General features: G+C 37.7%; 1 protein-coding gene across 1 annotated transcript in view; it reads right to left on the reverse strand.

Moving 5' to 3' along the window:
* USH2A (usherin) overlaps positions 1 to 27,029 on the reverse strand; it is a 395,461-nt gene that overhangs the window by 47,981 nt on the left and 320,451 nt on the right. The window contains exons 55-60 of the mRNA XM_054821392.1: positions 21,807 to 21,914; positions 21,073 to 21,256; positions 20,204 to 20,361; positions 12,757 to 12,915; positions 11,957 to 12,119; positions 5,715 to 6,069 (exon numbers count right to left, since the gene is read on the reverse strand). Of these exons, the coding sequence (XP_054677367.1) occupies positions 5,715 to 6,069; positions 11,957 to 12,119; positions 12,757 to 12,915; positions 20,204 to 20,361; positions 21,073 to 21,256; positions 21,807 to 21,914 (1,127 nt within the window). The remainder of the gene's footprint in view (positions 1 to 5,714; positions 6,070 to 11,956; positions 12,120 to 12,756; positions 12,916 to 20,203; positions 20,362 to 21,072; positions 21,257 to 21,806; positions 21,915 to 27,029) is intronic.

Here is a 27,029-nt window from a genome sequence, read left to right on the forward strand (position 1 = left end):
GTAGTGCCAAATCCAGCATATTCTGCAGCAGCATGGAAACAACAGAATCTGTGAGACACAGATTGCCTCACACACTTATTTTTTTTTTTTTTAGCAGCCTTCAATGTGAAGGAGCACTTGTCCTGTACTCATCCTGTCTAAGCTTAACAGGTCTAGAGATTAAAACACAGGAAGCATTTTATATTATTGGGCTTTCCTGGCAAATAAAACAATTACAGCAATTCCAGTACAAGCCCTTCCTGAAACTGTGCTAACGAGGCTTTGAATCTTAAAAACTGCATTTAAATCAAATGATTCATTTGCAAACCCATCACATACAGCACACACGTAGTAGGTGTGGGTCATTTCATTGGAATTAGAAAGCAAATGTCTCTATACATGAGAGGTCACCAGTTGTTGTAAGTTAAAATCTTTTCACTGTTAGGCATAATTAAAATACTCTAACAGTGGTTTCAGTAATTTAAACATTGCAGTATTGTTGTAATATTTTTCTAGGCTTCAAGAGTTCACAATTGTTTGGTCCAATCAAATCTGGGAACACTGGAGAAGTTATCACCCATCAAGGTAATTACTTTCAAGTTGAAATAATTACTCCATCAATGTTAATGGTCTTTCAACTTCAATAAAGCACTCACCTGCCGATAATCACAGCTAACCTCTTGCTCTCATGCAATTCCCTCTCTATTTAGCAGGTTATATTGCAGCCGTTAGAGTGGTCACTTGTCCTGAACAGCTGCTGAATTTCACTTTGATCGGCTGTGAACCATAAAAAAATTAGTCATCTGTGTATGATTTCCCCCTAACCCATAAGCCCTTGCAGAGCGAAGGATACGATCTTTTGGCTGTACTAGGGCACTGCTGAGCAGCCATCTTGTTTCTGGTCATGGCTACTTTCCACCCACTAACAGCAGCAGAGTAGCCTAATTAACTTTTGCCCTTCGCTGCCGTTTACAGCTTTCATTCTTTGCTAAGTAGCCCATCTTCTGAATTTATGGCATGTGCAGGGATTCCTCCATTTACTCTTATCTTGTTTTCTTAGAGCACAGTCCATTTCCCAGGCATCTGGAATAGGCATGCATAAAAAAGTTTCACTGGTCCCTCTCTTTGGCATCGTTTTTCTTATTCTTGTGGCTATGATCTTCATTCCTTCTTCTATAAGGAAGCTGTTGTATACAGTCCTGAATACTGCACTACTGAATAACATTATGTACCAGGAAGTTAATAACTACGCGGTATCTCATCTCTAATGCTGCCAAATGTTCACCGGTCTATATGAGGCAACAGAAATGAAGGCTCACGCGCAGATGTATGACGTATTTCTGAAAGTGATGAATAGCAAGGAACTAACTCGGGATGCAAGATTCCAGGTATCTGTAAAATCCTGCATAGCAGGCATGTGTAATGGCAGTACCGGCCACTTAAGATTATTTGTGATATATTTCATATGAAGTTTTTCAGCAAGTAGACATTATTTTTACTTTTGTTATATATTCGATATACAAATTACTGTCTGGTTATAGCAACATAATCACACAAGCCAAAGCCTAATCCTCCTACCAAAGTCTCTATTATTATTGCTATTGGGCAATATGTCTACAGATTTCCCTACCACAGATGAAGCATCTGCCAACAGGAGCTTGGCCAGTGTAGTTATATACCACCTTCCCAAATAATGTAAGGTAAGCCAACATATGTTCTCAACTGTTAGCGTAGCTGCATCCAAACCAGAGGCTTTGCTGAGGCAGTGATATCAGCTGAGAGACGTGTTAATTTTGTACACCACAAGCTGACATAGCTATGCCAAAAAAGCCTTGTAGGGTAAACATGGCCTGAGCGCCTCATACTGCAAAACACATTGTGAGTAGATCTGTGCTTCTAGGTAGGCGCAGGTGGAAGATTTCCCAGGAATAAGGCCTATAATGCTTACACCTATCTCTCGCATCCTGTAACAAGCACATTTTACTTTGAGTTACACTCTGCTCGGGTGGATTTGACACATGGAGGCATTGATTCTATGTAGTAATAATAATGGTGGTCACTGCCCATAGCAGGCAGATTTTTTTTTTTTTTTAATAACCCTCATCTCTGGATGCTTTTCCTTCTCCAAGCACATTCTAATAGCTACATTTTCTTACATTTTTTACTCATCTTCTTGGCTTTGAATTCTCCTGCTCAAGACAATATTGAATATTATTATTTAATATTTAATATAATCATCAGGGGAGAAACAACATTACACACCCACAAAACATCTACCAAGGAAAAGTCCAAACTTACCCACAGTTTTACCTCACGGCAACATTTGGAATACAACAATCAAAGAGCTGTGATGCCTTGATGCCATTTGGCAGGTACTGGCTTTATAATGAAATCAGCTCTGGGTCCTATGTTCACAAGCTTAAGCCCTAAGTTCACAAGAGTGAGAAGTTTGCTTTGACAATCTAGTCACTTTATGCAGATTTCTGTAAATGAGAACTTACTGTCAATCTATTCCTCTATAAACACATCTGTTTCATGCTAATGCTGTCAGTAAGACACTAAATACCATTCTTTCTTTAGAGGGTTAAAAGGAACTGGGAAGACATCGCAGGAGACACTTGTATTGCTGTAACCAGTCTTGACTTGACTTTGTTCTGCAAATAAACCAGAATGTCAGTTTAACTTGCTGTCACCTAACATCTGTCACTACACTCCTGGCCAAACAAGCTAGGGAAATGGGCGACGCTGCTCTTCAACTGCAAAGCATCAAAATGGCTCATGTGTACTTCACTTGCTTCTAACAGTGCAGGGAGATCCTCCTTTCATCTGAGTGGCAGCAGCTTTTGCTCTCAGAACTGAGTTCTCATTTTCATCTCCATAGGTAGCGTACAATTTCAAGGGGTCAGCGATAACCTTAAGGTACCAGACAGCCATACCTTTGACACATTAATTCAAATACAGCTTAATGTACCTTAACTGGGGAGCGAATAACTGCATTTTGGGAAGGTAGAGTGGGTAAGTCCGTCAAATAGTTTGAAAACGCAGAAGATGCTTCTCATTTGGCTCTGGAAACGGATGGAAATGAAGCTGTCAAATTAGAACAGTCTGCAGGGATATTAGCGAGAGCTTAATTTGTATCCTGCAGCGTTGCAAGGATTGTATTTCTACTTTAGGTTTTGGTCAAGCTTCACGTCCTGTGGCAGGCAACCAGGGTTGACAAGAGCAAGGGTGGTATTGGCTACCGTGATTCTAGCACTGCTTTTTTTCTGGAATAACCTAATGGGATAAGAATGGAGTCTAACAGATCAAATAAAGGACCGAACTCATTGCTCACTTAATACTTTAAGTCTTGCTTGTAACATGGAAGCTTGTGTGAGAGAATGACTAATGGCGTATCCCACGAGGGAGCTCCAATAGAGATGCTTTAGGAGATTAAATGATTTAGCCTAGTACCCCTGAAAGCTATATTTTAAAGGGGCAGAAGTTTAATCATTGGAATGCTAGTTCCTTCAATAAAATTACATTTTAATTAAAGTGTCTCATGCACAAAGCTACAGTTAAGGGTATATCAGCAATTTAATGATAAAATTCTATTTTTAAGGGGTTATAACTTTGAAAGTTGGTGTCCAGGTTTTTGCCTGCTAGGATAATTGACCTGACCTCCTGAAGATATCTTTGATAACAGGACTCTGTGCACTTTATGTCAATAACTTTGATTCAAAGCTTTAGACATTCTGCTATATTCAGAAGAGGTAGGATTCAGATCTCAGCTCCTTGGTATAAATCAGCAACAGCTCTATTGAGTTAATGTAGTTGCAACAGCTTAAACTGAGTGCAACTGATGGAAGAGCTGTGCAGAAAGATTTCTCTTCAAAGGGTAGTATAATATTTAAAAACAAAAAGGGTAGCAAAAATAATAATTGATAAGTGTTTACGACAAAGGACAGCAGAAAAAAATGCACAAGTCAGCTTCACTGCAACACTAGTAGAACAGCCATACATATGCTGCTAGAATGTCATTTTGATTCCGGATAGTGTTTGGGGAAAATAAAGGAATTTGGAGCCAGGAAAATACTAATTCAGTAAATAATAGCTTGTTAATTTGAAAGGCTTTTAACTGATGCTGTTAAAGAAACACACTGTGGCAACATTATTTAAAAGGCCATTTTGGTAGGTTTTATTACCCACAATACAACCATCTTGGACATTTTCTGTTGTTGTTGGCATGCTTAGAAGACATTGCAATGCATGACTGGCCAGGTCAATTCCAATGCTCAGCAGCACGTTGCATGCTGCTGAAGCAGAGTATTAGGAGAAGCCCTGTCGTTTCGCTGGTTTGGAAATCTTAGGTGTCCCATCACAATTATGATTGTGATAATTTTTTAAAAAACAAGTTAAGGGAGCTAAGTACCAAAATCCTACTGAATGTCAGTAACTTTAAAATCCCAATCTACTTTTTAAAACTTAACATACAGTACAATGTGAATGCAACTGTTTCAGAAGCCAAAAGTATATATTCCTATCATTCAGTTCAGGACCTGTTTTCTTTTTCTGAAAAAGATGTATTACAAACATAATCCTTTTAGGCTTCCAGGAAGCTGGACACAAAACTGCTTTGGAACCATATGATCACAAGAGTATGTAAGATTACTGAGCTGGAAACATCTCCCACCTTGTCATGTCAAGATTTGTCTAAGGGAGTTACTTAAAGATTACTATTGGGTATTCCAGAGAAAGCTCTTTAGGATCCTACTTGAATGTCAAACACATACTTTATAATTGGGGTAATTAAGAATTTAGGAGATTTCTGCTGTTATTCAATACAAGCATGACCTATGAATATCATTTAGGGAAAATTCCAAGTTTATGAAATTGAGGTGTCACTGCTGAGGAAAGCCAACTTCATTACAACCTCCTTAAACATTTTCTAAAACTTACTTTCAGTGCAGCAGCTCTCCTAATATACAGCAGTTCAGTTCAACTATCTACAAGCTGTCTTTCTATAGAAAGACGAGAATGTAATATATAGGTGGGAGGAGCAGTGGTAGCTACACAAAACCATAACCACTTCTGTCACTGATTTACATAACATTGTTAGTTCACAAAACAACATGCTCTTTCCTGAGTCTAAGCCTCCACATTCAGAATAGAAACATAATATTCATGTTTGGAAAGCCCCTTGTAGGGAAAGACACTTTAGGAGTCCAAAGCAACACTCTCAGGGAAGTACACGTAAGGAAAGTAGAAGTAGATCTGCTTTTATTACTGATGAATGATGAGGGAACCTGTAACTACGTTGCATATATGAACTATGTAATTACTAATGAATTCATTCACTTTGTGATTCCAACTGAATTGCAAAACTAGAATTATATACAAGGAGGACTGATTCTATTGTTATTTGTGCAGGTGCTGTGAAACTGTTTCTACAGTCAGACAAAAAGCTCAGGACAGTCTTTTCAGATCAAGGCTGACAAAGTTAGATGCACGTGCTTAATTCCTCCAGACGTGACCCATCTATGCTTTTGAGTAATCTACTTGCCTCTACCAAGAATTAGATATTAATGTGAAATATTTCAGTCTGCATTGGGCCAAACACAAAATTTAAACTAACAAAACTACCGGCATTTGGATAACCCACTTTTCTTATCAGTGTTAAAAGAGATTTTAAAATACCACAGAGATCAAAGCAGAGTAAAAACAACTTAATACTGGTTTTGTGTTCCAGTTCTTACCATTACGGTTAGTGCTGTAACAGCTGGGATGCTAAATGTTGGATCGCTGCGTTTTTCTTGATAGACTACTCGATACAGAGATATAACACCATTGGGAGAGACAGGCTGGGTCCAGTTCAACTGCACTGAGTATGCACTCGTTGCTTGTGCCCAAGGGGCTCCCATGCCCTGTGGGGAAGCCTCCAGAGTTTGGGTTGAAGCCCACAGGCTGTCCACTGACCCCACAGCATTTTGAGCTCTGACACGATATTCGTAGAGAGTAAAAGGCTGCAGAGCATCAGATGCATCAATAAATTCCAAAGCTCCTTCAGCCCAGATGAACAAAAGCAGCTCTTCTTGCCTGCCCACAGGACGTCTGAAATTAAATCAAAGGCAACGTGTTTAAAATTTAAAATAACTTTAAGAGTCCCACGGTAGTAGATCCTGAAGTTCAACCTGTACCTATACATTACACACACACAAGGAACTGCTTATCTATCTTTGCATCTTAAAAGTATTTCCCTGAACTTGTGTTAGGTGCTGAGTAGTGAAGATGAGATTTTTGAGGCAATCATTTAATTATTCTCATTTATCTGGAAGAATACTATAAAACATGCCAAACAAGCGTGCTGTCACAGTCCGTAGTAGCAGAGTAGCAATAGAACAGCGTATTGTCCTTTTAGGATAGGACACATCAGATATGAGACGTTCAGAATTTAGAATGTGAAATTTTAAATCCATGTGTAGTTCCTAAGTAATGACTTGAATTTCAATATGGGTGCAAGTTTTCAACATTTCTGAAAATCAAACTGTTTATGGAGGTACTTACTTCAGGATCCCTCATTTATGGAAAACTTATGAACAATTTACTTGAGAAAAATGTTACCTAGTGAACAAGGGATAAAAATATTCCATGACGCCCTCAAAACCAAAGCCATGCACTTTTAAATTCTGGTTTGCTCATAATAAATATCCCATTTGTACTTGTGAATGGTGTAAGAAATCCCTTGTGCAGAAACTTAGCAGAATTTGCAGCTCCACCACAAAAAGTCATTAAAAAACCCCCAACTCATCACAAGTAGTGCTTTCTGTAATAAACTACATATTTTTTCCAATGCTGTTTTTGTTTTAAAATGCAAACTTAAGATATATGAAGACAATTCACTGTATAAGCTTTTGGCACAATGTGGTTTTATTTTTGCACGTACATCTCTGTATGTACAGACACATGCACATATGTATACACATATGTACGTATATATAGCATTCTGACTACAGATCTGCTTGTGTTAGACCTGGTGATATTCTGAGTATCAGAGGAGATAACAGATGATCCTCAGCCCCTTTCTAACATGGTCCCTTCTAGTATATAATTTACAACAGTTGTAATAAGGCAACCACTCATCTTCGAAACAGAGTTATCAAATCAATTCTTTCACTTGGCATAAAAATGTTTGTGTGAAATTAAGTTGGTTACATTTAAACACTGTGATAAATCTCAATGACGGTTGTGCTGTACTGCACATGAATTTAAGTATTTCCCCTACTCTTCACAGGAACCTTGGCCTTTGCAGAACGTAAAAGCACTTTCACCCTCCATGCCAACAACAAAAAACCAAATTACATTATCTGCCACTTTTATTGCAAGTAGGGCAAATTTTCAGAAGTAAAATTGGTTTGTCGGACTACTGGGTGTCATCACCACTACACACACCGAGAAGCTGAAGAACATTTCTTTGGCAAGAGAAAAATCTCTATTTCACGGAATTCTGTCGGACTTTATTTTGTTAGATCAACCCTAGGAATTACTTTAGAAATACAAAACACAACATTTTTTAAAAACTGATAAGCTTAGCTGCTTGTAATAATATATACCCAGGTATTTACAGGCAAATATGAAGAATACAATGAATACATGTGTGTACACAGCTGTTTATTCATCCTTTGTGTATATGCAGATATATAAGGCATGCATGAATACATTCTTTTCTTATATGAAGCTAAAGAATTTTTGCTAAACTCTGAGATAAGCAGGCTATATGGACACTGTTTAGTTTAAAAGGTTTAAAGTGTGATTTAAAAAAAAAAAAAAAGAAGAGTTTTGAGGTACAACGTCTCTCATGTAGTGAAATAGGCAAGTTATAAGATTTGTTGATACTGAGACTCAGTTGGCAGAACTGGGTGAGGAATGGCAGGTAGAACAGGCAGGAAAGATTCCCTAGCAATTCTCTCTCTTGCAACAAAATGTCTGGAAGAGTCTGGGTACAATATTTCCCATTGACTCCAAGATTCCATCAGCTATTTTTAATACACTTCCCCATGCTCTATTGTAATGGCAAATCAAGCCTTATGCAGAACTCTCCCTTAGATGCTGTTCACTGACTTAATGCAAGACACATAATTCTGAAAGGTGAATCGCTACTATGTCTTTCTTCTGCACCTGAAAATATAGTCTTTTCCCTACAGAAAAATGGAGATTTTTTTTAAAAAAATCTCTGTAGATAAGTGAAAAAGAGTATATTTTAGTGCAATAAAATCACATTTAATATGTTTTGTCTGACCAAGCAGTATGGCGCTTAGATGAATACACAAATTTATGTTTTATAAATTTTCAAAACTCTGTGATAAACAGTTTTTTCACACTGAAAGATCAAATATGCCACCAACTGCAAGCTCATCCACGAGCAAAGCTGTACAATGTAGTGTGGTTAAGTATTTAGATCTTATTACTGCTGAATATTTAATGAATGAAACTTATGGTTAGGTAAATGGTTCCATCTGTAGTGCTAAAAACCAGAATATCTTCATGTATGAATAAACTTTGAACAGAAGTGGTTGAACAGTCTGTAATCATTACAATCGTCTTAAGATTTAAGATTCAACTGCTCATTTAACTGGAAGTGTTTCTTATGTACAATGAGCTGCAAAGGAGAATAACATTTCCAAGAGCTGGAAGCTGTCTCTTAATCTGCATAGTCTGATTTGCTGCTTACATTCATTTTAAAGATGCTCAGATACAGTTATTTTTATAAGGACAAATTCTCCCTGCCCCACTGCCAATCTGAGCCAGATGACATAAAGAGGAGAATATAATCTTCTTTGTGACAGATAACTATAGAGCTGTATGCAGACAACTGCAGCAACACTAACTGCAACACTCACCCCTCAGCTTTCTTATGTGGAAGGAGACTCAGTGAATCCCTGAGGTCTTACAGGTCAACCCAGAATTATTCTTCACACGTTTACCTTTCACCATGCAACAAAAGTACATGTTCTAGCAGTGCCTGGTGTTTTCCTTGCCAGAGTGGTAGTGAGTTATTTCTAGAAACACCAAGAACTCCTGGGGTAAAATTCAAACGACTGGGGAATCACACACTGTCAAATGTGGGGGAATAATGCAACATCAGCAATGCTCCCCCTCTACAGTTACATGTCCAATTAACCAAAGCAGCCTCACTCACCATTTGGATTCATCGAATCTATACTAATATAGTTTGTACGTTTTTCTTTTTTTGTTGTTTTTAACAAGTTTTGATGTCAAAAAGTGAACAAAAGGAATTTGAGATTATTGCATGTAATATCCTAGTTTAGATTAGGTATTATATCAATTACAAGTATGAATAAAACCCTTCAGGAGTTCTTATACTCAGTGACATATCCATCCATAAGGATTCTTATGATAAACCGTCTACTAACAGATGTGCCTTGGAAGCTGTCTTTGGTGCAGCTCATGGTTAAGGGTATAAGGGTAAGCAATGAATTAATCATAAAGAGTCAGTCTGGAAGCCTCTACACTGCAAGTCGCACCAGTCAACAGCCACTGAGACATGTCCTCTGTCTTAAATTGCCTGTTGATTTTTCTGCTATGTTTTCACCATCAGGATTGCTCAGCTAAGAGCTATGTTACAATCTCACATACATATACCAAATAATATAATCTTATTGAACGTGACATAGAGAATTTGACAGAAATTCAGACACTCCCTTCAGCAAGAAATGAACTAAAATACTTCTAATTTTACAGGCAATATTTCTTTAAGAGTCATCTCATGTGCATCCTACACAGTGCATGCTGGTGGTCAACAGAGAGCAGTTCCATTAGCTGATGTGACCTATATCTTATTAAAATACAGCAAGAAATACAGCACCTATTTCCATAATATTATTTTTCCAGACTAGCAATTTCTGTGGTTGTCACAGGGATGTTATGTAATGATGAATGGGAAGAGAAGTAGATTGGGTGATTGTCTCATGAACCAGATCTTCTCTCATTCACAATCTCTTCTAAGTTGTGGTCCTTGCTAGAAAAGTTTAAAAACCTCAGATTTGTGTTTAAAACTGCTATATGAATCAAAAATAAAATTTCACCATCTCCTTTATCATAAACTAACATTTTAATTTTTTGGTTTCTAACAAAATGGCTGCAAACTTGCAAGTGCTTTTATGATTCTAGACGAAAGCACAAGTCCTGCCATTTTAATGCAAAGATCTGCACACACACTAGCTCCCCAAGCATTTCAGGTTTTGAGTTAAATGAATTTATTTTGGCGGTGATGCAGTAAGCAAGAGGCACATGATGAAGAAGAAATTACATGCCATAACCTCCCATAGAAATACTGCAGTCTTGCTGCTATAACAATGTAAGGCTATGTGTGGCTACAAAATGAAAAAGAACTATGTGCTTACATCCCATTTCTGATTTTTTTGCAGCTATCTGAGAAAGATTTGATATTGTTGTTGTCTAAGCACATTTAAACTTCAGCTGAAATAACTGCCAAGTGATTCATGCCTATGTAGGTGAATATAACGATTGTATCTGGAGCCCCAGTGCGCCATTTTCATTTCACTTTAAATAAAAAACAAAATGTATCTATGTCAGTCAGTGCCCTTCTGCTGTACTCAGAGGTATCAAACAGGCTACAATTATGATTGTGAAGTGATTGTGTCACATTGGAGGAAGGTTTATTGCTTTTGAGTCTGCTAGGCAGTAACACATTCTGTTTCATATTACTCTTTATATCATTGTTTGGCTGTGACTAGAATAATCAAATGCCATCAAATGCTGTCAAATTCAATTTACAGTATTTTTCACTGAAGCAGGCTTTCTGCATTATATTTCCTGTTTTCCCTTTCTATGGCTGCCATGGAATAGCAGCAGTAATCATCAGCTTTATTTACAAAACCAACAGAGTGAAGACATACCTTGGGCTACAACATACACTTTATTCCTCTTTATACAGGGGAGGGACTTGGGTTTTTTGGTCAGACAATTAAAAACAAAAAAGCAAACAAAAGGATATTTCAAGAGAGCAGGAATTTTTAGAAACTATTACTGTGTTTAAGGCAAAAGTGAATTTATATTAATTACCACTCCTGATTCCAAAAGGTAATTCAATTCCCTGTCTTCGCAGTCACGGCTCTAATATAATAAAATGTCCCAAAGTCTTTGTGGGAGGCTAGGTTCAGCCCAGCATGTGTTTGCCACACATATTTAGAGCTGGAAAAACCAGGAACTTCAGGGTTCAAATCTCCAATACATGGCTTGACTTTTATATTCTCTGACTTTCTGAAGCTATTCAAGAAGCTCCCTTCAGCGAGTTTCTAAAAAAGGGTCAATGGGCACAGCAGATGTCAGTGCTCTGCTACATCGAGACTTCCCTAAACACAGCTACCTATATAGAAAAATCCTCATGCAGAGCTTAGGAAGCTCCTCATATGGAGTGAGGATGTGTCAGTCAACCACCTAGACAGGCCAGCTGAATACAAACACCAAGGAACATAAAAAGATGCACTGTAATCACACCCCAGATTACTTACTTACAAACAGGAACATAATTTATCTTGGAAAATTGCTCTGTGTTAGGAACCTAGATACCTTTTTTTGCCTTTAAAAATCTCAGAAATGGTGAATTACTCCTATTTCCATTCCAAAATTCTCAATCGTCTATCAGAGAGGACTGAAGAATGCACCTAGTGTTCTGGGTAAATACAGTGAGAGTATCTATCTTACAATTTTTGTCTGGCCCTTTGAATTTTTAAAAATATATTTTCACCTGCTTTTTGTTATTTGTAGATGAGGAAGATGATTCTTGTCTCAGCTCTTATTCTCAACTTGTCCATCCATAGATCAGCATCTTACCTTAGCATTTGAAATGTAGTACTTATTTTACCATATACTTCTACGCTTTTTTTCACCTCATAGTATACCAAGGAATAAAGAAACGAACAGTGCAATAAGAATCTGAGGTGACAAAAGCATTTACCTGTGAATAAAGTAGTTAGTAATGATGCCATTTGGTTTCTTAGGTGGTGCCCATTTCACTTCTATGAGTGCAGATCCCATTGCTTTAACGATAGGTGGGCTCAATTGTCTAGGAGGTGCTTCAGCAGTTCTTATAAATGTTTGACCACCCACTCCACAGCCACCTACAAAACCAGAAGTTTAGTTAGTGATGAGAGCTTCTTCCTCCACAAAAAATACAGTAAAAGCAAATCAATGTCAAGTAAAGAAGCTCCTGATGAAATGGTGCCTCATTTCACCTCATTTCATTATTAAATACTCATTTAAATTACTGCGTCTCCACTGATGAATTACTCCTGATTTTCACCAGTGCAAGTGAGAAGAGAATTGTATCCAAAGTATCATTTTAGAAAGACGTATGTCAATAGGATTTTGAAAATTTCCACTAAAGTCAAGGAATTTTGTAATATTTGGGCTCTTTTCTCCTGTTTTTATGACTACTACTTCTTGTTGGTGAACACTTACAGAACTGATTTTGTTCTGTATGCACGTTTTCAAAAATTGTTAAGCTATTTGTGAAGAGCTTTTAATAAAATGGCACATATTTCCTAAAATACATTTTTTAAATCTCCATTTAAAATATTCATGATATAACATGGAGAAATATTTAATGCTTCATTCAGTGCTAGGCTTTCTTTTTACTAGGTAAACATTAGACTCCAATGTGGGAATAAGATTTTATCTGTTTTGCTGAGTTGAATCTATCTGGAAAATCTGCATTTCCTTCCAGTCACAGAGGTGAGTCTTTTAAAATCATCTTACCATTCTGGCATGCTTGTATTCTTATCTCATACAGGGTGTAGGGATCTAGGCCATCGACAAAAGCAAAATGTTCGCGTCCTACTGGCTTCACCAGTAGAGTGGGACTGCTCGCGTTTAGTAAGATGTTGTATTCCAAAGGCATGCTGACAATGAATATCCCTGTTGTGAAACAGAGAAGAACCAGTGATTATCTGAAATACTAACAACAGTGCAGGACAACTTCAAAGAGGCATTCATCCTATGCAATTTTACATGTAAGCCCGCTCTGGAGGTTTTACCTACTGCCTCTTTTGGAAACTACAACCATTTAAATTTAAACTGAAACAGGTCCATCTGCAGATCACAACTAGAAGATAGACATTACAGTTCTTAGTTAAAAATCAAAATTCAATTCAGTCAATGCCTGTGTTGCAATTGCTACTTCTGGGAAGAGTGACCTTATGACTGGGAACCAGGCAGCTCTTATTTCTTTATTTTGCGGGGTGGGGGTGGGGGGACAACAACTGCTAAGCACTGCTGTTTGAATATAGAGTCATACGATCAAAAAAGTGAATTGCCACCATTCAGCAAATTATCCCTTCTTAGCCCAGCAGCAGTAGCTGAGTGTACGTTCTTAGCCTGCTTTAGCAGTAAAGTACAATACACTGGCTTGAACCAACAAACATATCATTTCAACTGATATAAAAACAGTCAGTTTTTAGTTTTTCTTGAAAAAAAACCCTCAATTTTTACTATTTTGTTTTAATTCAAACTTTTTCCCCCATTTTCCCCCCTCTTCCCACGCTGTCAATTCTTAATTTTCCAGTTCTGCTGAGAAGCTGAAAAATCAGTTTTTCCATGACAACAAGCTAAGCCATATGCCACCCCCTCAGAATGACTGGCAGAGGTTCCTGGATCTTCCCTTGTTTCCTCCCACATGACTTCTCAAGGGGCTTTTGTTTGTTTGTTTGTTTGTTTGGATTGGTTTTGTAAGTAGGAAATGGGCTGTAGGCTTTTTATTTTTTGTCCACTATAGACTGTTCCATGCAGACAGCAGCAATTTCATAAAACCAAGACAATAACCAAAGAGTGTCTGTTAAGTGTGTTTCCTTCATTCTGCAGTCGCGTAAGGCACAGTCTTAAGAAAGAACAAAGTACCAAAAAATAATATAGACAATGTCTGAAACAAGTAGACTTTCTGAAACGAGTCAAGATGAATCTGATTAGTAAGAGCACAACATCTACTTTAGACGTCACAGAGATGTCTTTGTGATTGCACCAAGAACCAGATGCCTATGAGCAGTTCTGAGACTTTCCAGATCTTGAGAATCTTTCCATTCGTAACTTTGGAAAACAACTCCATTCTTTCTCCTAATTGTGGTTTTGGTCCTTTTCTGATAAAATATCTCATTGATACCATTACCATGAAGCTAAAAAATAGCATTTTTTTTTCCATTGTTGTGCATCTTTTTAGATGGATTTTTTTAGTCAAGTATGTATGTATGTGAATATGCGCATTAACGAAAGAAAAAAGTTTACAAGAAATCAGAGAGATTTCAAGTTTCTTTGTGATACTATAAACAACTGATATACCTTGGAAGATCAGAAAAATCCTTGAAATACCAAGTTTTTACAATTCTCAGAAGAAAAAGAGGATATAAAAATCCTAAAGAAATAAGAGGCTGCTGCCTCACTAGATGCTAGACAAAGGAAACGCTGTTACACTAAAAAGCTGAAAAACTAGCCCTGAAGTGGAGGCATGACTCCAATCTTATTCAACTGCTCAGCTTACAGGAAAAAAAAAGATGCTGATATTAGTCATTGGAAGAGGTGAAGGGAGAAGGAGACAGAAAGTGCAAAAATCCCACTGCAAAATTTTCCTTTTTCAGTGTAAAAGTTTCAAGGAAAACACCAAAATCTAATCATTAAGAATGGAATAATAGAAACACAACTTTTAAAGACATGCAGGATGTAACAGAGTAAACCTCTGAGGTGATCTTGAAGTAGAGGGCTTCTGCAACAAAGAAAATTTTTTTTTTCTGTGATAAATGGAAGATGAAATGCTCTGGAAGAGCACACTTGAGTGTGCATTGTATAATTATACCAGTAATTAAAGATATATTATTACAGCTAAACTACTCCCCCCCCAATTAGAGTGCCTGTAAAGGACACAACAGAATATCCAAATGTAAGAGCTTGAAATGGTAGACAGCACATCAAATAGAAACCTTTTCTTTAATCTTGCAGTTAAGGTCCCCTTCTTCTCCAGTCCTGACAACAGACCAGATATTTCAGCCAGAAAAACCCACTATCTTATGAAAGTGACACATAATTCACTTTTCTTCATCTGATCAGTGCATTTATTCTAGGCAAAATTCACCAGAAACCTTTGAAATTGGAATTATTCAAAATGCTTGATTTCCCAGGGAATATTAAATACAAACAAGGATAGCTGAATCCAGCCATCAATAAGCAGCAAAAGACACTTATTTCAAAATAATTGACCTATCCATCTCCAATGTTCAGTCCATCTTTCAGCAGAAATACTAAAAAAACCCCAAACAACAAAACCAAAAATCTTAAAATTCTGTTAAATGTTGCAATATATTAGGAATGATACCAATAATAAATATGCTCAGGAGAAAACATGTTCTCAAGAAGTGAACATGAAATTGTAAATAAAACTAAATAAACATCCTGAAAAATTCCAATGTCCAATGGAAATCCTACTACAATTTGATGAAATTCATCAAATGCTAATATCAAAGGATCACTTTATAATCTGAAAAATAAAAAACACAGGCTGGTACGACACAGAAACTTGTAAAAAAACCCCTTTCTTCCAGCAGAGCCTTCAGCATCTGCAGCCAGTCTGAAACTACTACCTTGTGTGCTCTGATGACTGAAGGAAATGAAATGGGCATATTTGTTAAAGTCAGCTGGGAAACCACACGACTTGGTTAGTTCCAGAGTTCATAAATTTATGTCAGAATAAAAGGAACCGTAAAAGCAGAAGTGAACCAATTTACCCTAAGTGCAAATGGCAGTTTTGTTATTTGGTGTCAAAGTTACCATGAGCACAATGACAACCTGCCATAACACATTTTCATGTTCACTAAAGAACAAGGATTTAGTTGGTTAATATTCCCAGCAATACTCTTTTTCATAATTTACAACAACTAGATGCTGATAGGTTATTTAACATTTATGAAGTTAAGATGTAATCAGAAAAACCCTGATTATCTTTACAAATAAAAAAGTTAAATTATTCACTTTTTTTTTCCCCGTGACTTCATTTCACAGCAGGTGCACATTTTACAATGGGACAAGTCAATCAAACAAAACCTTGGTTTTTTGCAGGCATATTTGGGCATCATTTAATGGACAATTCTGTGCAAAACTCTGCAAATTAGGCTTGACGGCTCTGTGTACTTCAAAACTAGGGTAGTTCATAAAATAGAATTTGCAGCACAAGATGCTTAGAATTGGGGGGAAAAAGCCACAGTCTGTTTTACAGACCAGTCACCAAAAATCTGTGTGAAGTCAATTGCTGAAAAATTGTTTAATATGATGTGAAACCCAATCACAATTAAAGCAAAATAGTTGAACTGTTTCACTTATAGTAAACAAATAATAAAATAAGAATGTCATATCTTTTATTTAAAAACAAGTAAGTGTAAAGTTATATTTTAATATTTAACTTCACAAAATACAACAATCTATTTGGCTTCCTGAGATTAAGTATTTACATTAAGCTTCAAATATCCAGATATCTCATTCTGGTTGTATCAAGTATTCCCAACAAGACTCTGAAGACAATAACAGCTGAAGATGATGACTGCTTTCAAGACGCAGAAATTTAGACATTGAGCTTCAAAATTTGTCCTACAGTGATGTGGAGCAAACAATAATTTACATGAGAAAACAAAAATGAGGAAACGTAATACTGGCTTAGCAAAAGTCAGAACTTATTAGGCCACCAATAAAGGAGAAACCAGGTTAGTTAGGGAAGCTAAGAGACAAAGCTAAGAGACAAATAAATGTCATTCAAATACCAAATTTGATCCCAAGAAGAATAAAGTAGGAATCCAGACATGTTACACAACTTTCATTCTAATTGATAAGCAAACCCAGAGGTGGATGAAGTAGAGCGTTACAACATGATGAAAGAAGACGTTTTAATCCAGTTGATCATTAACGTCTGAAGCAAGTAACCTAGGAGCAGAGGACAGGATCCTATTTCTTTTGAGCATGTTCAGCTTTCATGGTATCACCAGCAACTGAAGATTTCTAGAAGAATCATGCCCCCAGTGAAGACCAGTGGGGTGCTCAATGAGTTGAAATGCAGGATGGCTACCTGCCTACCTATCGATAACATTTATGGATATGCCTTGGGAGAATTATGTGGTGGTGGTTTTTTTTTTTTTCATTCAGCTTTTCTGCTTCTATCCATGGCACTAATAGTTGTTCCATAATAATTGTAACAAATCCTTCTGTAGCATATCAGTGAAATGTACCGTACCTTTGAGGTCTGTGCACTGAGGCAATGCAACACAAGATAATAGGATACCTATTTCAGAAAATAAAGTCCTATTTTCCATAGTGAGTGAGGTGTGTCAAATATTTTTTTCTGAATCCATCACTTTAACCACTACTTGGCCACCTTGCTATTTAGCTAAGTCAGGAGTTTTGAAATGTTACATATCTATAAAGTTATAAGATTTAGATACATTACAGATGTTGAAACATTATAATTAAAGCCATCCAAAAGGAACGTCTGTGTAATATGATGCCTATAATTAATCCTGAGTGTGAATATTTGATCCAAATTTATTACAGCAGATAAGAAGATAGAATGCCAAGCACCCCTGATATCCACAGATAGGAAGACACTATGATCAACTACCCTCTCATCAAAACTTGGTTAATAAAAAGCACTTTTTTCATGGACACTGTATCAATTAAAACAACTGTCTCATCCAAGAGGGACTGCCAATCCTTATAATAGAAACTGCATCTGGATTTAAAAGGGAAAGCTACATTATCTCAATATAGCCTATTGTGAAACAGGGATTCATAGACAGAAAAAAACAGATCAGAAAAAAAACCCCCTTACTCCATGCATAATGACATAAATAAGGATAAAAAGTTGTGTACCCTTTTGGCTAATCCTACCAAGCTGGAGATGTATGTGGCCCCAGAGTTCTGCATGCATAGGACCTGTTAATGGCATGTATGCCATTGCAGAAGATCAGAACCTCCAAAATAAACCTCCACCTGTATCCCCTGCAGTCTTCCTCCTGGGAAAAAGCAGTAGGAGCATAACGGTCTCAGAATGAGCATCGAGCAGGATTATGAATGGTCAAGAATTAATTTCCTAGCTTCTGCATATAGCTATAGTTCTGCACACAGGGTTTCTTTTAATAGCATTTAGTAACATTTCTCTGGTGTTAGTAGTCCCCATTCCCGTAAGAATGATCAGCTAGTGGCCCTGAGGTGCTATAACAAAAGGAACAGAAAGTTTTGCTTTCCTGTCTATCCAACAGGGGTGCTGTGTGAAAAACAATCCCGTTGTTTAGACTTAAAAACTGAAAATTGGCCCCACAACGGGAAGGCAGAGAGGAAGGGACTGAGTCACCAAATATCCATGAAAGTGAGGTAAGTGTTCAAGGTGTGTCCCAGTACCTGGGAAGAGGGACATGTGCCTTCCCCTGACTGAGAAGAATGATCCCTACAGCCGTGTGAATACATCAACCCTGCATCCTCTACAGAGCCATTATGTCCAGCCTCCTCCTCACCCCTCTGATCGTGGGCTTTCAGGAATACATGGACCTTTGTACGCACAATCTTAGTTGCAGCATAACCGAATGTACAACACAGAGTCTGATTCTCCTTGCAGGCTTGTAACCTACTGCAAGTAACAGGAATTCGAGCAGCTGGAAAAGAAAAGGTCTAGAACAACAAGGGCAAGCTTTTCTGGGAAACACCCCACTCTTCACAAGGCTATGCATTTCCAGTATATTCTTATGTTTTAAATCCATTTATAATGTTGCTGAATATTTTGCACCTTAAATTCTATTCATTATCAAAACTATAATACAGCATGAGTCACTTTCCAATAAAACCAACTGTAGATTATATGCCATTCGAATTCACCTGCCTTCTGCTGGGTTCTAAATCCTTTCAGGCGGTAGGGGAAAAAGTTTAATTTAAGATTTTAATCTTTTTCATATATTATAGCATTTCTATAATGGATTTTGTGCTTCTGAAAACTAAAAGATTGACAGCTCAGGGTATTATAGATTTATTAATCATTGCTTAAATGGGTAGGGTGAATGCTGCTAAGCACTGCCACAATACTTGCGATCCCAGCCTTGAAGGCAAAATACTTTTTCTAGGTGACTTTATTTTTAATGCCAATTGACCCTACTGTGACTGCTGTGCAAGGAAAGAACATCTTAAATAATTAGGAAGAGGAGACATCAAAAACTTCCCTGAGTTCATCGATAAAACACATATTGTTGTTATTGCAATATGCAAACATCTGAAGTTTCTAAAAAAATTAACCTCATTTTAACTGAATAAAATAATATCTAGAACCTGGAAAACACCTTGCTGGAGATGAACTACACTAGAATTAAAATCGTTCATTTACAATGCTCCCATTGTCCCACAATAACTACAGCATATCATTTTTTTAACATCAGTAAAGTACACCAATCACTTAAGCTATGAACTATATTAATGAAACAGAGCACAGTCTCTCATATAACAAGATGCTATTATTCAATTATTCCTTCTTAGTCTACCTCTGTAGCAGGCCAAGACAACCTGGTGACGTTCAGGAGAAAAGTAACAAGAGGAAAAATATTTCTGGGCCTTTGCTGACCCACAAGGACACATGCAAGGTAACATGTCCACATAACACTACAGTGCTCTGGTGAATACAATTTATTCAATCAGGTCAAAGCTAGCACAGGATCTCTGTGTCACACTCTTACACCTTTGTCAAAGGAGCTCAACATTGTATACCTGCAGGATCACTGGACATTTTAATTGCCGGGATAGCTATCAAGATATCATCAACCCTAAAGGTTGGCAGGTTTCCCTACCGATAACTTGGCTTGGTCTGAGCAGAAGGGAAAAATTATTTTCAATGTAATTGTGGTGGGTTTTTTTTTTCCCCCTTAATACTTGCACTCAACAATAGTTTACAAGATCAAATTAACATACGGATTTTTGATCAGCTAATCCTCACAATACCCATGTCAAGTATATAGGTCAATATTATTAAAATAATATGTCTCTAGGAAACAGCAGCTTTAGATACTGGTTATTTAAATCACACAAACACTAAAACCAAATGCAAAGAATAAAATATCAGAATGATTCAGCTGCCTGCCTGAATACACTAATTTTTCCATCCTTTCATTTTGCTACAAAGTACTACATAGAAATACATTTTTACCTGGCACGTCCCAAGCTAGAAATATAGAATATGCATCAATTACTGTGACATTATATGGGACATGAATTTTCTCTGGTGTTCCTACTGGTGTATGTATAACATATTTATCACTAGTGTTGCTGCCGCCCCAAGTGCTGGCTTCCAGCTGGTAAACATATCTGCGCAAACACAAAAAGATCAGTAGACACTACAGTTAGAAGCTTTAGGCATATCAGTAATGAAACATTTCTATTTTCACCAATTTAAAGTGAATAGACTATACAAAGAATACTACAAATACCACATCAGTGAAGATCTTCACCTTTTAAGTTTTCCTAATGTGAGAAAAGTAACTCTTTACTTACCATCATCATAATTTTAATACTAAAATTCAAATTAGTTTACATAACAAAGAGAAGTATTGACCCAAAAAGTGTCAAAACCAATTTCAGAATGGCTTCTACAAAAATAGCAGCAGCTGCTACTTTTGAGCCGGTATGTTCAATATGCTCAGAAACATTATAAACCACATGCAATACTGTCTGCCATATAAGGACTTAAATTTAAAGTATATTTCATGAGGGGAAAAAACCAACCAATAAGCCACCAACAACCACCCAAGGCAAAAAAAAAAAAAAAGCCTCCCTGTCTCTGAATCAGAATGACTTATTCTCACAAAAGGAAAAAAAGAGAAGTCCTCTGATTAATGCTTTCCAACACTTGGAAGCCTCCTAAAAGTGTTCTACTAATTTTTCAGAAATTAAGTAATATGGTAAGAGATTTTTCTTTTGTTAAAAGAGTAACTTATATTTTGTACATTTCACAGACTGATTTACATATATATTTTGAACACCTTTCACATATTACCAGAGCTTGTTAAAAAGTCTTACCTACTGTTAGGCTGCAGGTTAACATCTGTGAAATTCAGGTCTGTACTGCCACCCAGGAAAATCTGTTCTCCATCACGAAATAATCGATACTGAGTAATGAGTCCGTTGGGTTTCTTTGGTTCACTCCAGTAGATTTCCACTTCTGTCGAGCTGACTATGATATGATGAGGATTTGGCCATACCCCTGTTAACATCATAATGACACTGTTTTAATTTTATGATAGAAACATAAAGGTTTTGGGGTTTTTTTTCCCTTTCCCACAGTTTGTGCTGTTGCTTTCAGCAATGTAATGAAAGCATAAAACATTGTCAGAGAGAATGACAGAATTTAACACACTTTCTGAATTTAACCTACATCAAATGCAACTAACTAGACAAGCTACAGATTAATGGAGAACAAGGCCAAAGGCTGCAGCCTTTATATGCCCAGTTGTCTCTGCATATTTATTTGTGCTTTAAAAAAAAAAAAGCATCTGCTAATTCTAACCTCAGTAACTTAAAGATGAACTTGGGGAAATTGTGACAAAAAGAAAGTAGAAATGCAGTGCCAGGCAGTCAGTATAAAGAGTGTGTTAAGATACAAACACTCCAAGAGAGACAGATTCTCTTGTGTAAATTTATGCATGATAGTTTGATGGATGATAGTGGAGGTTTACACCTTGTTAAACCATCAGAAAATACAAGGCCATATGACCATTTCTTTGCACTTCTATAAGAATGCCTTTTTCCCTTACCATGAGGAGCAGCTTGTAAAGTTTGACCTGAAAGTGGTTGGCTAGAAGTACATCCAGCAGATGTGCATGCAGTAAGCATGAAGCTGTAATTAGTGTACGGCTGCAGACCTAGAAAGAGCAAACAGAGGTTAGACTAGATGTTGACATCAGGCATCCCAAGAATTGTATCACTACACAGAGTGTTACCTGACTTAAAGTTAACTTTTAGTATTTTTGGCACACACAAAATATGAACCATTCTTATTTTATATCTGCATAATACTGAAATGGTGAATTCTTGCTAATTTAGATATATATCCTCTACTAGTTTAAAGGACCTGACAAAATAATTCAGATGATTGAATGTGTGTCTATGCTACAATGGATCTATGGATGCCCCTCATATAGACATATCTGAATTAGCTTCAAATCAATTAACAGATGGCACTTGCAGCGTAGTAACAACAGTCCAGATCTCAGCCCAGATTACCATCTGAAAATTTACACAGTCCCTAAGGTGTTTTTTTGTTTGGGTTTGTTTGTTTGTTTATTTTGTTGGGTTTTTTAACCTATGCTTCTGCCTGTACTAAATGGTTAAAAATTAACTGGAAGGCACCTAAACATTCTTGGCACAGACATAATCTCCATCACTGGTAATGGCCACAGAAGTTCAAAGGTTTCCAACAGATAAGCACCTGAAAGTGCAATTGCTTAGAGTTTTGGACTTGAAAAGCTGGAGAGCCTGTAATGTTTTGAAAATTTATTACAAATATATTTTCAACAATAAGAAAAGATAATAAAATACTCTCTTACTTGAACATGAAATCTACTATAGTGCAAACAAGTCCAAAGATACTCTGTTCTTGCTCCCTTCCCAACTTCTATTTGTTCAATTTTTTCCCTATATTTCCCTATTTGTTACAAGATTTTACTATAAATGCTATAAAGCAGTTAGAAGCAGGACTGACAACCCAACCCTCGCCATTCCAAGACATTAATTTTAGTTACTTGTAATTTTTTAAAAAATATTTTTTCAGCTCACACCTTCTATGCTGGACATCCTTGAATGAGACTAAACCAGAATATATTGCATTGACCTTTCCTTGGAAATTTTCAAACATCCTTGTGCTGCGTGTCAATGACTTCAGATTTGACATCAAGTTGCCTACAGCTAAAGAATTTGACTTTAGGACTCCTCATAAAATTGCACCCAAAATTTGGCTAAGATACTAGGCTTTTAAAATAGCCATTTCTGCACAACCATTAGAGGCTTCTTACAGTTAAATCATTAAAGATGCAGACCTCTGTGAGCCTGTCTTGAACACCTCAGAGCTAGGCTTTAAATGCTGATCAGACAGAGCATGCTCCAGCCCAGGCTACAGGGTCTTTGCTAAACCACTCTTTTGGGTATTTCTCAAAGTTGATCTTAAAAATATTACCAGGCACAGACACTGAAAACCTCTCTCTTGTATCTTTTCAAGGACCCTCCTGTTAACACGTTGAAAATACATTTAAAAAAAAGTTCCTGTTCCTAAATGGAAAGGGGACAAACAGTAGAACAAGAAGCAGCACATTATTCACAAAAACCCTGTGAAAATATTAAGATTGCAAAACTGAACAGTCATAAAGTAGGAAATCTCAGCATTAGGACATTGTGCAATATGAATTGACCCCTTTTGTATACAGGCTGTGGCAGAGTCCTATCTAACATTCCCTCCAGCATGTGGTCTCGTTGCCTGCCTAACTGTATGTAATTCAAGCCTTTTTTTGTAGCGTCCATCCCTAGAGTGTACAGTTGCTTTACTCACATCAACCAGCTGAGCATTGCAAATGGCTTAATGCAGTACCAGAATTTAAAAAAAAAAAACAAACCAACCCAAAATATCTCTCCCTCAGAAACAAGATGCAGACACAAAGAGACTGAGAAATGAAAACCTCACTGGACCTGCCAGGAGGCCATTTGGGATGCCTGGGACCTGGCTGTCAGAGTACCTGCTGTTATGCAAAACTTTATATATGCGAGCACAACCCCTGGTGCCTTCAGCTGCAGCTCAGCTTGCTCAGGAATTAGCAATTCAGGCCTCAGGTCTCAGGCAGGGTGTCCGGAAAATAAACAAGACATAGTCGTGACAAGCTGTGAAAGCTTGAGAATTGTCTCCTCGGTACCACAGCCTGAACAGAAATGAATGCCCTGCAGAGCCAGGACAGAAGCCAACTGCCTCGATCCAGAGACTGTCTCTCCTCTGGGCCGTCCCACACTTCATTTGCTGTAGCTTTCCACCCTGGCATCCCACGGGAATTATGAGACCTGCCAGGGCCCATCCCACCACCCCAGCTGGGGAGTGGGGCAGGCAGGGGCGGCCCCAGCCCAGGCGCTTCCCTGGGCTGGGACATGGGCCAGCGGGTGGCCGTGGCCAGGCAGGGCCCTCGGCTGCGGGCGGGGATTGAGGGCTGGGCTGAAATGGGATCATGGGCGCGTGGGGAGGGCTGGGGGAAGGCTCCAGGGACAGCTGGCAGTGGCTCGACAGACAGCTGCTGTGGGAGCACGCTGCAGTGGCTGGGCCGCCATGTGTGCTGCCACTGGCCATTCTTCCAGGACACTGTCCCTTCTCCTTCCTTCCCTTTGGTGGCCCATGCCACCAGCCCCTTGGTGACCACCATGTTATGCTCTGGGTTGGCATCATCCCTGTTGCCTCCCTTGCTGCGCTCCACGTTCACATGAACTTCAGGCTTCTGCTGAGCAGAAAGGAAATTTAGCTCTGGGCAGACACAGAATTAAGCCCATCTACACTGAGATTCCCTGAAGGAATAAACCTACCAAAGGTAGCAAAAGCTGAGGCAGCAGTCCTACATACAGGAGTCTGTCTTTATTTATTTACTTTTGTTCCTCCCCAGAAGAGACACAGCTTGTGGACCGAATGAGGCAGTAACCCCATGTGCAAATGACTACGCCACTGTGTAATGCAGACTGCTTGTGTGAAAGAGGCTGAATTAGGATTATACAGGTCAATTCATCAGTATTATACAGGTCAATTTTTAAGTGCTTGGCTTTGTGACCTTAATAACATACTTTTGACGTAGCTCATGTGCCTAATTGTAATTACTTCAAGAACAATGCAATTCTGTGACAAGAAAAAAAGTCTGGGCAAGATCTTTGTTTATAAACAAATCCTTGCTTATAGCCATTACAGAGATATTTTAATTAAAATATATTACAAACAACTAGAGAGAAAGAATAAGCAACAATTATGTAGAAAGGTAAATTACTGAATGGAAGACATGCAGGCCTCTTACAAATTGAACAAGACGCGAAGGAGAGAAAATAAAGAGATGACTCAGAGGGACAGCCCTGGCTGTAACCTAATCATGAACTGGAGGAGAAGAAAAATCATCTGAACGCTGTGTATAAAAGTAAGAAGGGAGAAAATGACAGTTGCAGACTAGAGAGAGGCAAAGGCATGGAGGAAAGCCAAGTATTTAACATTTCAGGATAGAAAAGATTACTGTGGCAACAAATTACTTGAATTCCCCTAAAGGGAGTCATGTTCACTTTTAAAGGAAACATGCATAATAAAGCAATACTCATTTACAACTACACTTTAAAGAGAAAAATGGGCATTAAAAAAAAGAGCACATGGTTTCACTAAATTTATTGGTGAAATTCTGATACCTGAAACCTCTAGTCATACATGGAGCAGTCACAGCAGATTTTTATCTAGATTATTAAAGCTTTGCATTAAACGCCTTGTCTTATGCATGCTTTGGAAAGCTCTGCGCAAATCTATGTATGTGATTAATAATAAAAATAACAAGTAAGATAATCTTGAAACATAAACAGCATTTTGCTTTTCCAATTTCTCTACTTGATTGTTCACTAGAGGATACTTCTTTTCTTTTTTGGTCTATTATTGTGTTGGTTTTTTTTTTTAAACTTAGCAGTCTATTTTATTATTGCAGCATTTGTCATTTGCCCAAAGGCTGTGAAACAGTGTATTTTTTTTAAGAATGCATTCTTCTATTAGCCAAATCAATTCCTTTTGATACTGTTTGCCTCCATTTGTGGGTATGGCTCCAGCAAGGTCAGTAATTAGCTCCTAGGCTAATGCTCCTGGGCCCCGCCATGGGAATTTTACTCGGGAGGATGTCAGATTGCTGACCACAGCCTCACACAACCCCTCCACCTCCCAAGAGTTTCCTTTAGGTAAATATTACTAATGATTCAGTGCTGCATGGAGATAGAGTTGACCAGTGACGACATTTCTGTATCTTTTCAGTTTTCACTACCCTGCGATGGAGAATACGTTCAGGTGAAGAATTTAAAACCATTCAGTCCTAAAGTATTTCTTAATATTGCTTTTTTTTACTAAAATAAACATCAGTGATCTTGCTTGGCTTTTACCAATGGACGATCGATCCTACGAATCCTCGATAAGGCCTCTTACTTGGGATATTTAGTGTACTATAAAGGGGGAGTTGGGAAGAATCTTTGCTATAAACCCACTTGCTGCTGCTGAAGAGGGCACTCTTAGCTTTCTTTTACAATTCCCCTAATTATTTTCTTCAGTCTTACCCTCTGCCTGGCCTCCACTGCAAAGCATTAGCAGGCCCATTTGTAAAGTAGTAGTAACACAAAGTGAAACAATGCCATAACTGTCATCCAAATTGTTCTGTACAGGGTAGTGGAAGTGTTCAGTAATAAATGATATAAAAAGGTCTTTTATTGACAAGCTGCCATGTGCTGTTTGCATTAGAGAATATGAGAAGATGATGGCTGCTGCCCCTAGGTCCCAGTGGCATTCAACTCAGTGAGATAGCAGAAAATGCTTCAGTTTGCTTAAAGCATTGATAACACCTCTAAATAATTAACTGAGGACTTCCTGTCTTCAATTACTTAATGCTTTTTTTAACATCTTGAGAGGATTATAAGCAATTTATGGATTTCACATGATGAGCACATTCACCGCTATTCCCACAAAGCATTTGTGGGATCATGTTTCCAAAGCTTTGATGTAATTAAAAATAAGCAGCAAGACAATGGTGCAGTGGCAAGGTGCTAGCCTTCTCGTCTGTTATTTGCAAGACCCTAGATTCAAAGTCTCAAGAAATACTAATGCTACAGCTTCATTAATGTTCAACTGTTGCTCAGGGAAAAGCAGACAGTTTTGGAAAAAAAAAAAAGAAAAAAAGAAAAAAGATGAGAAAATCAAAACATACATCCACAGGGAATAAGACAACAGTTCAAAC

The sequence above is a fragment of the Grus americana genome, chromosome 3, assembly GCF_028858705.1.
Source record: "Grus americana isolate bGruAme1 chromosome 3, bGruAme1.mat, whole genome shotgun sequence".
Taxonomy (NCBI): domain Eukaryota; kingdom Metazoa; phylum Chordata; class Aves; order Gruiformes; family Gruidae; genus Grus; species Grus americana.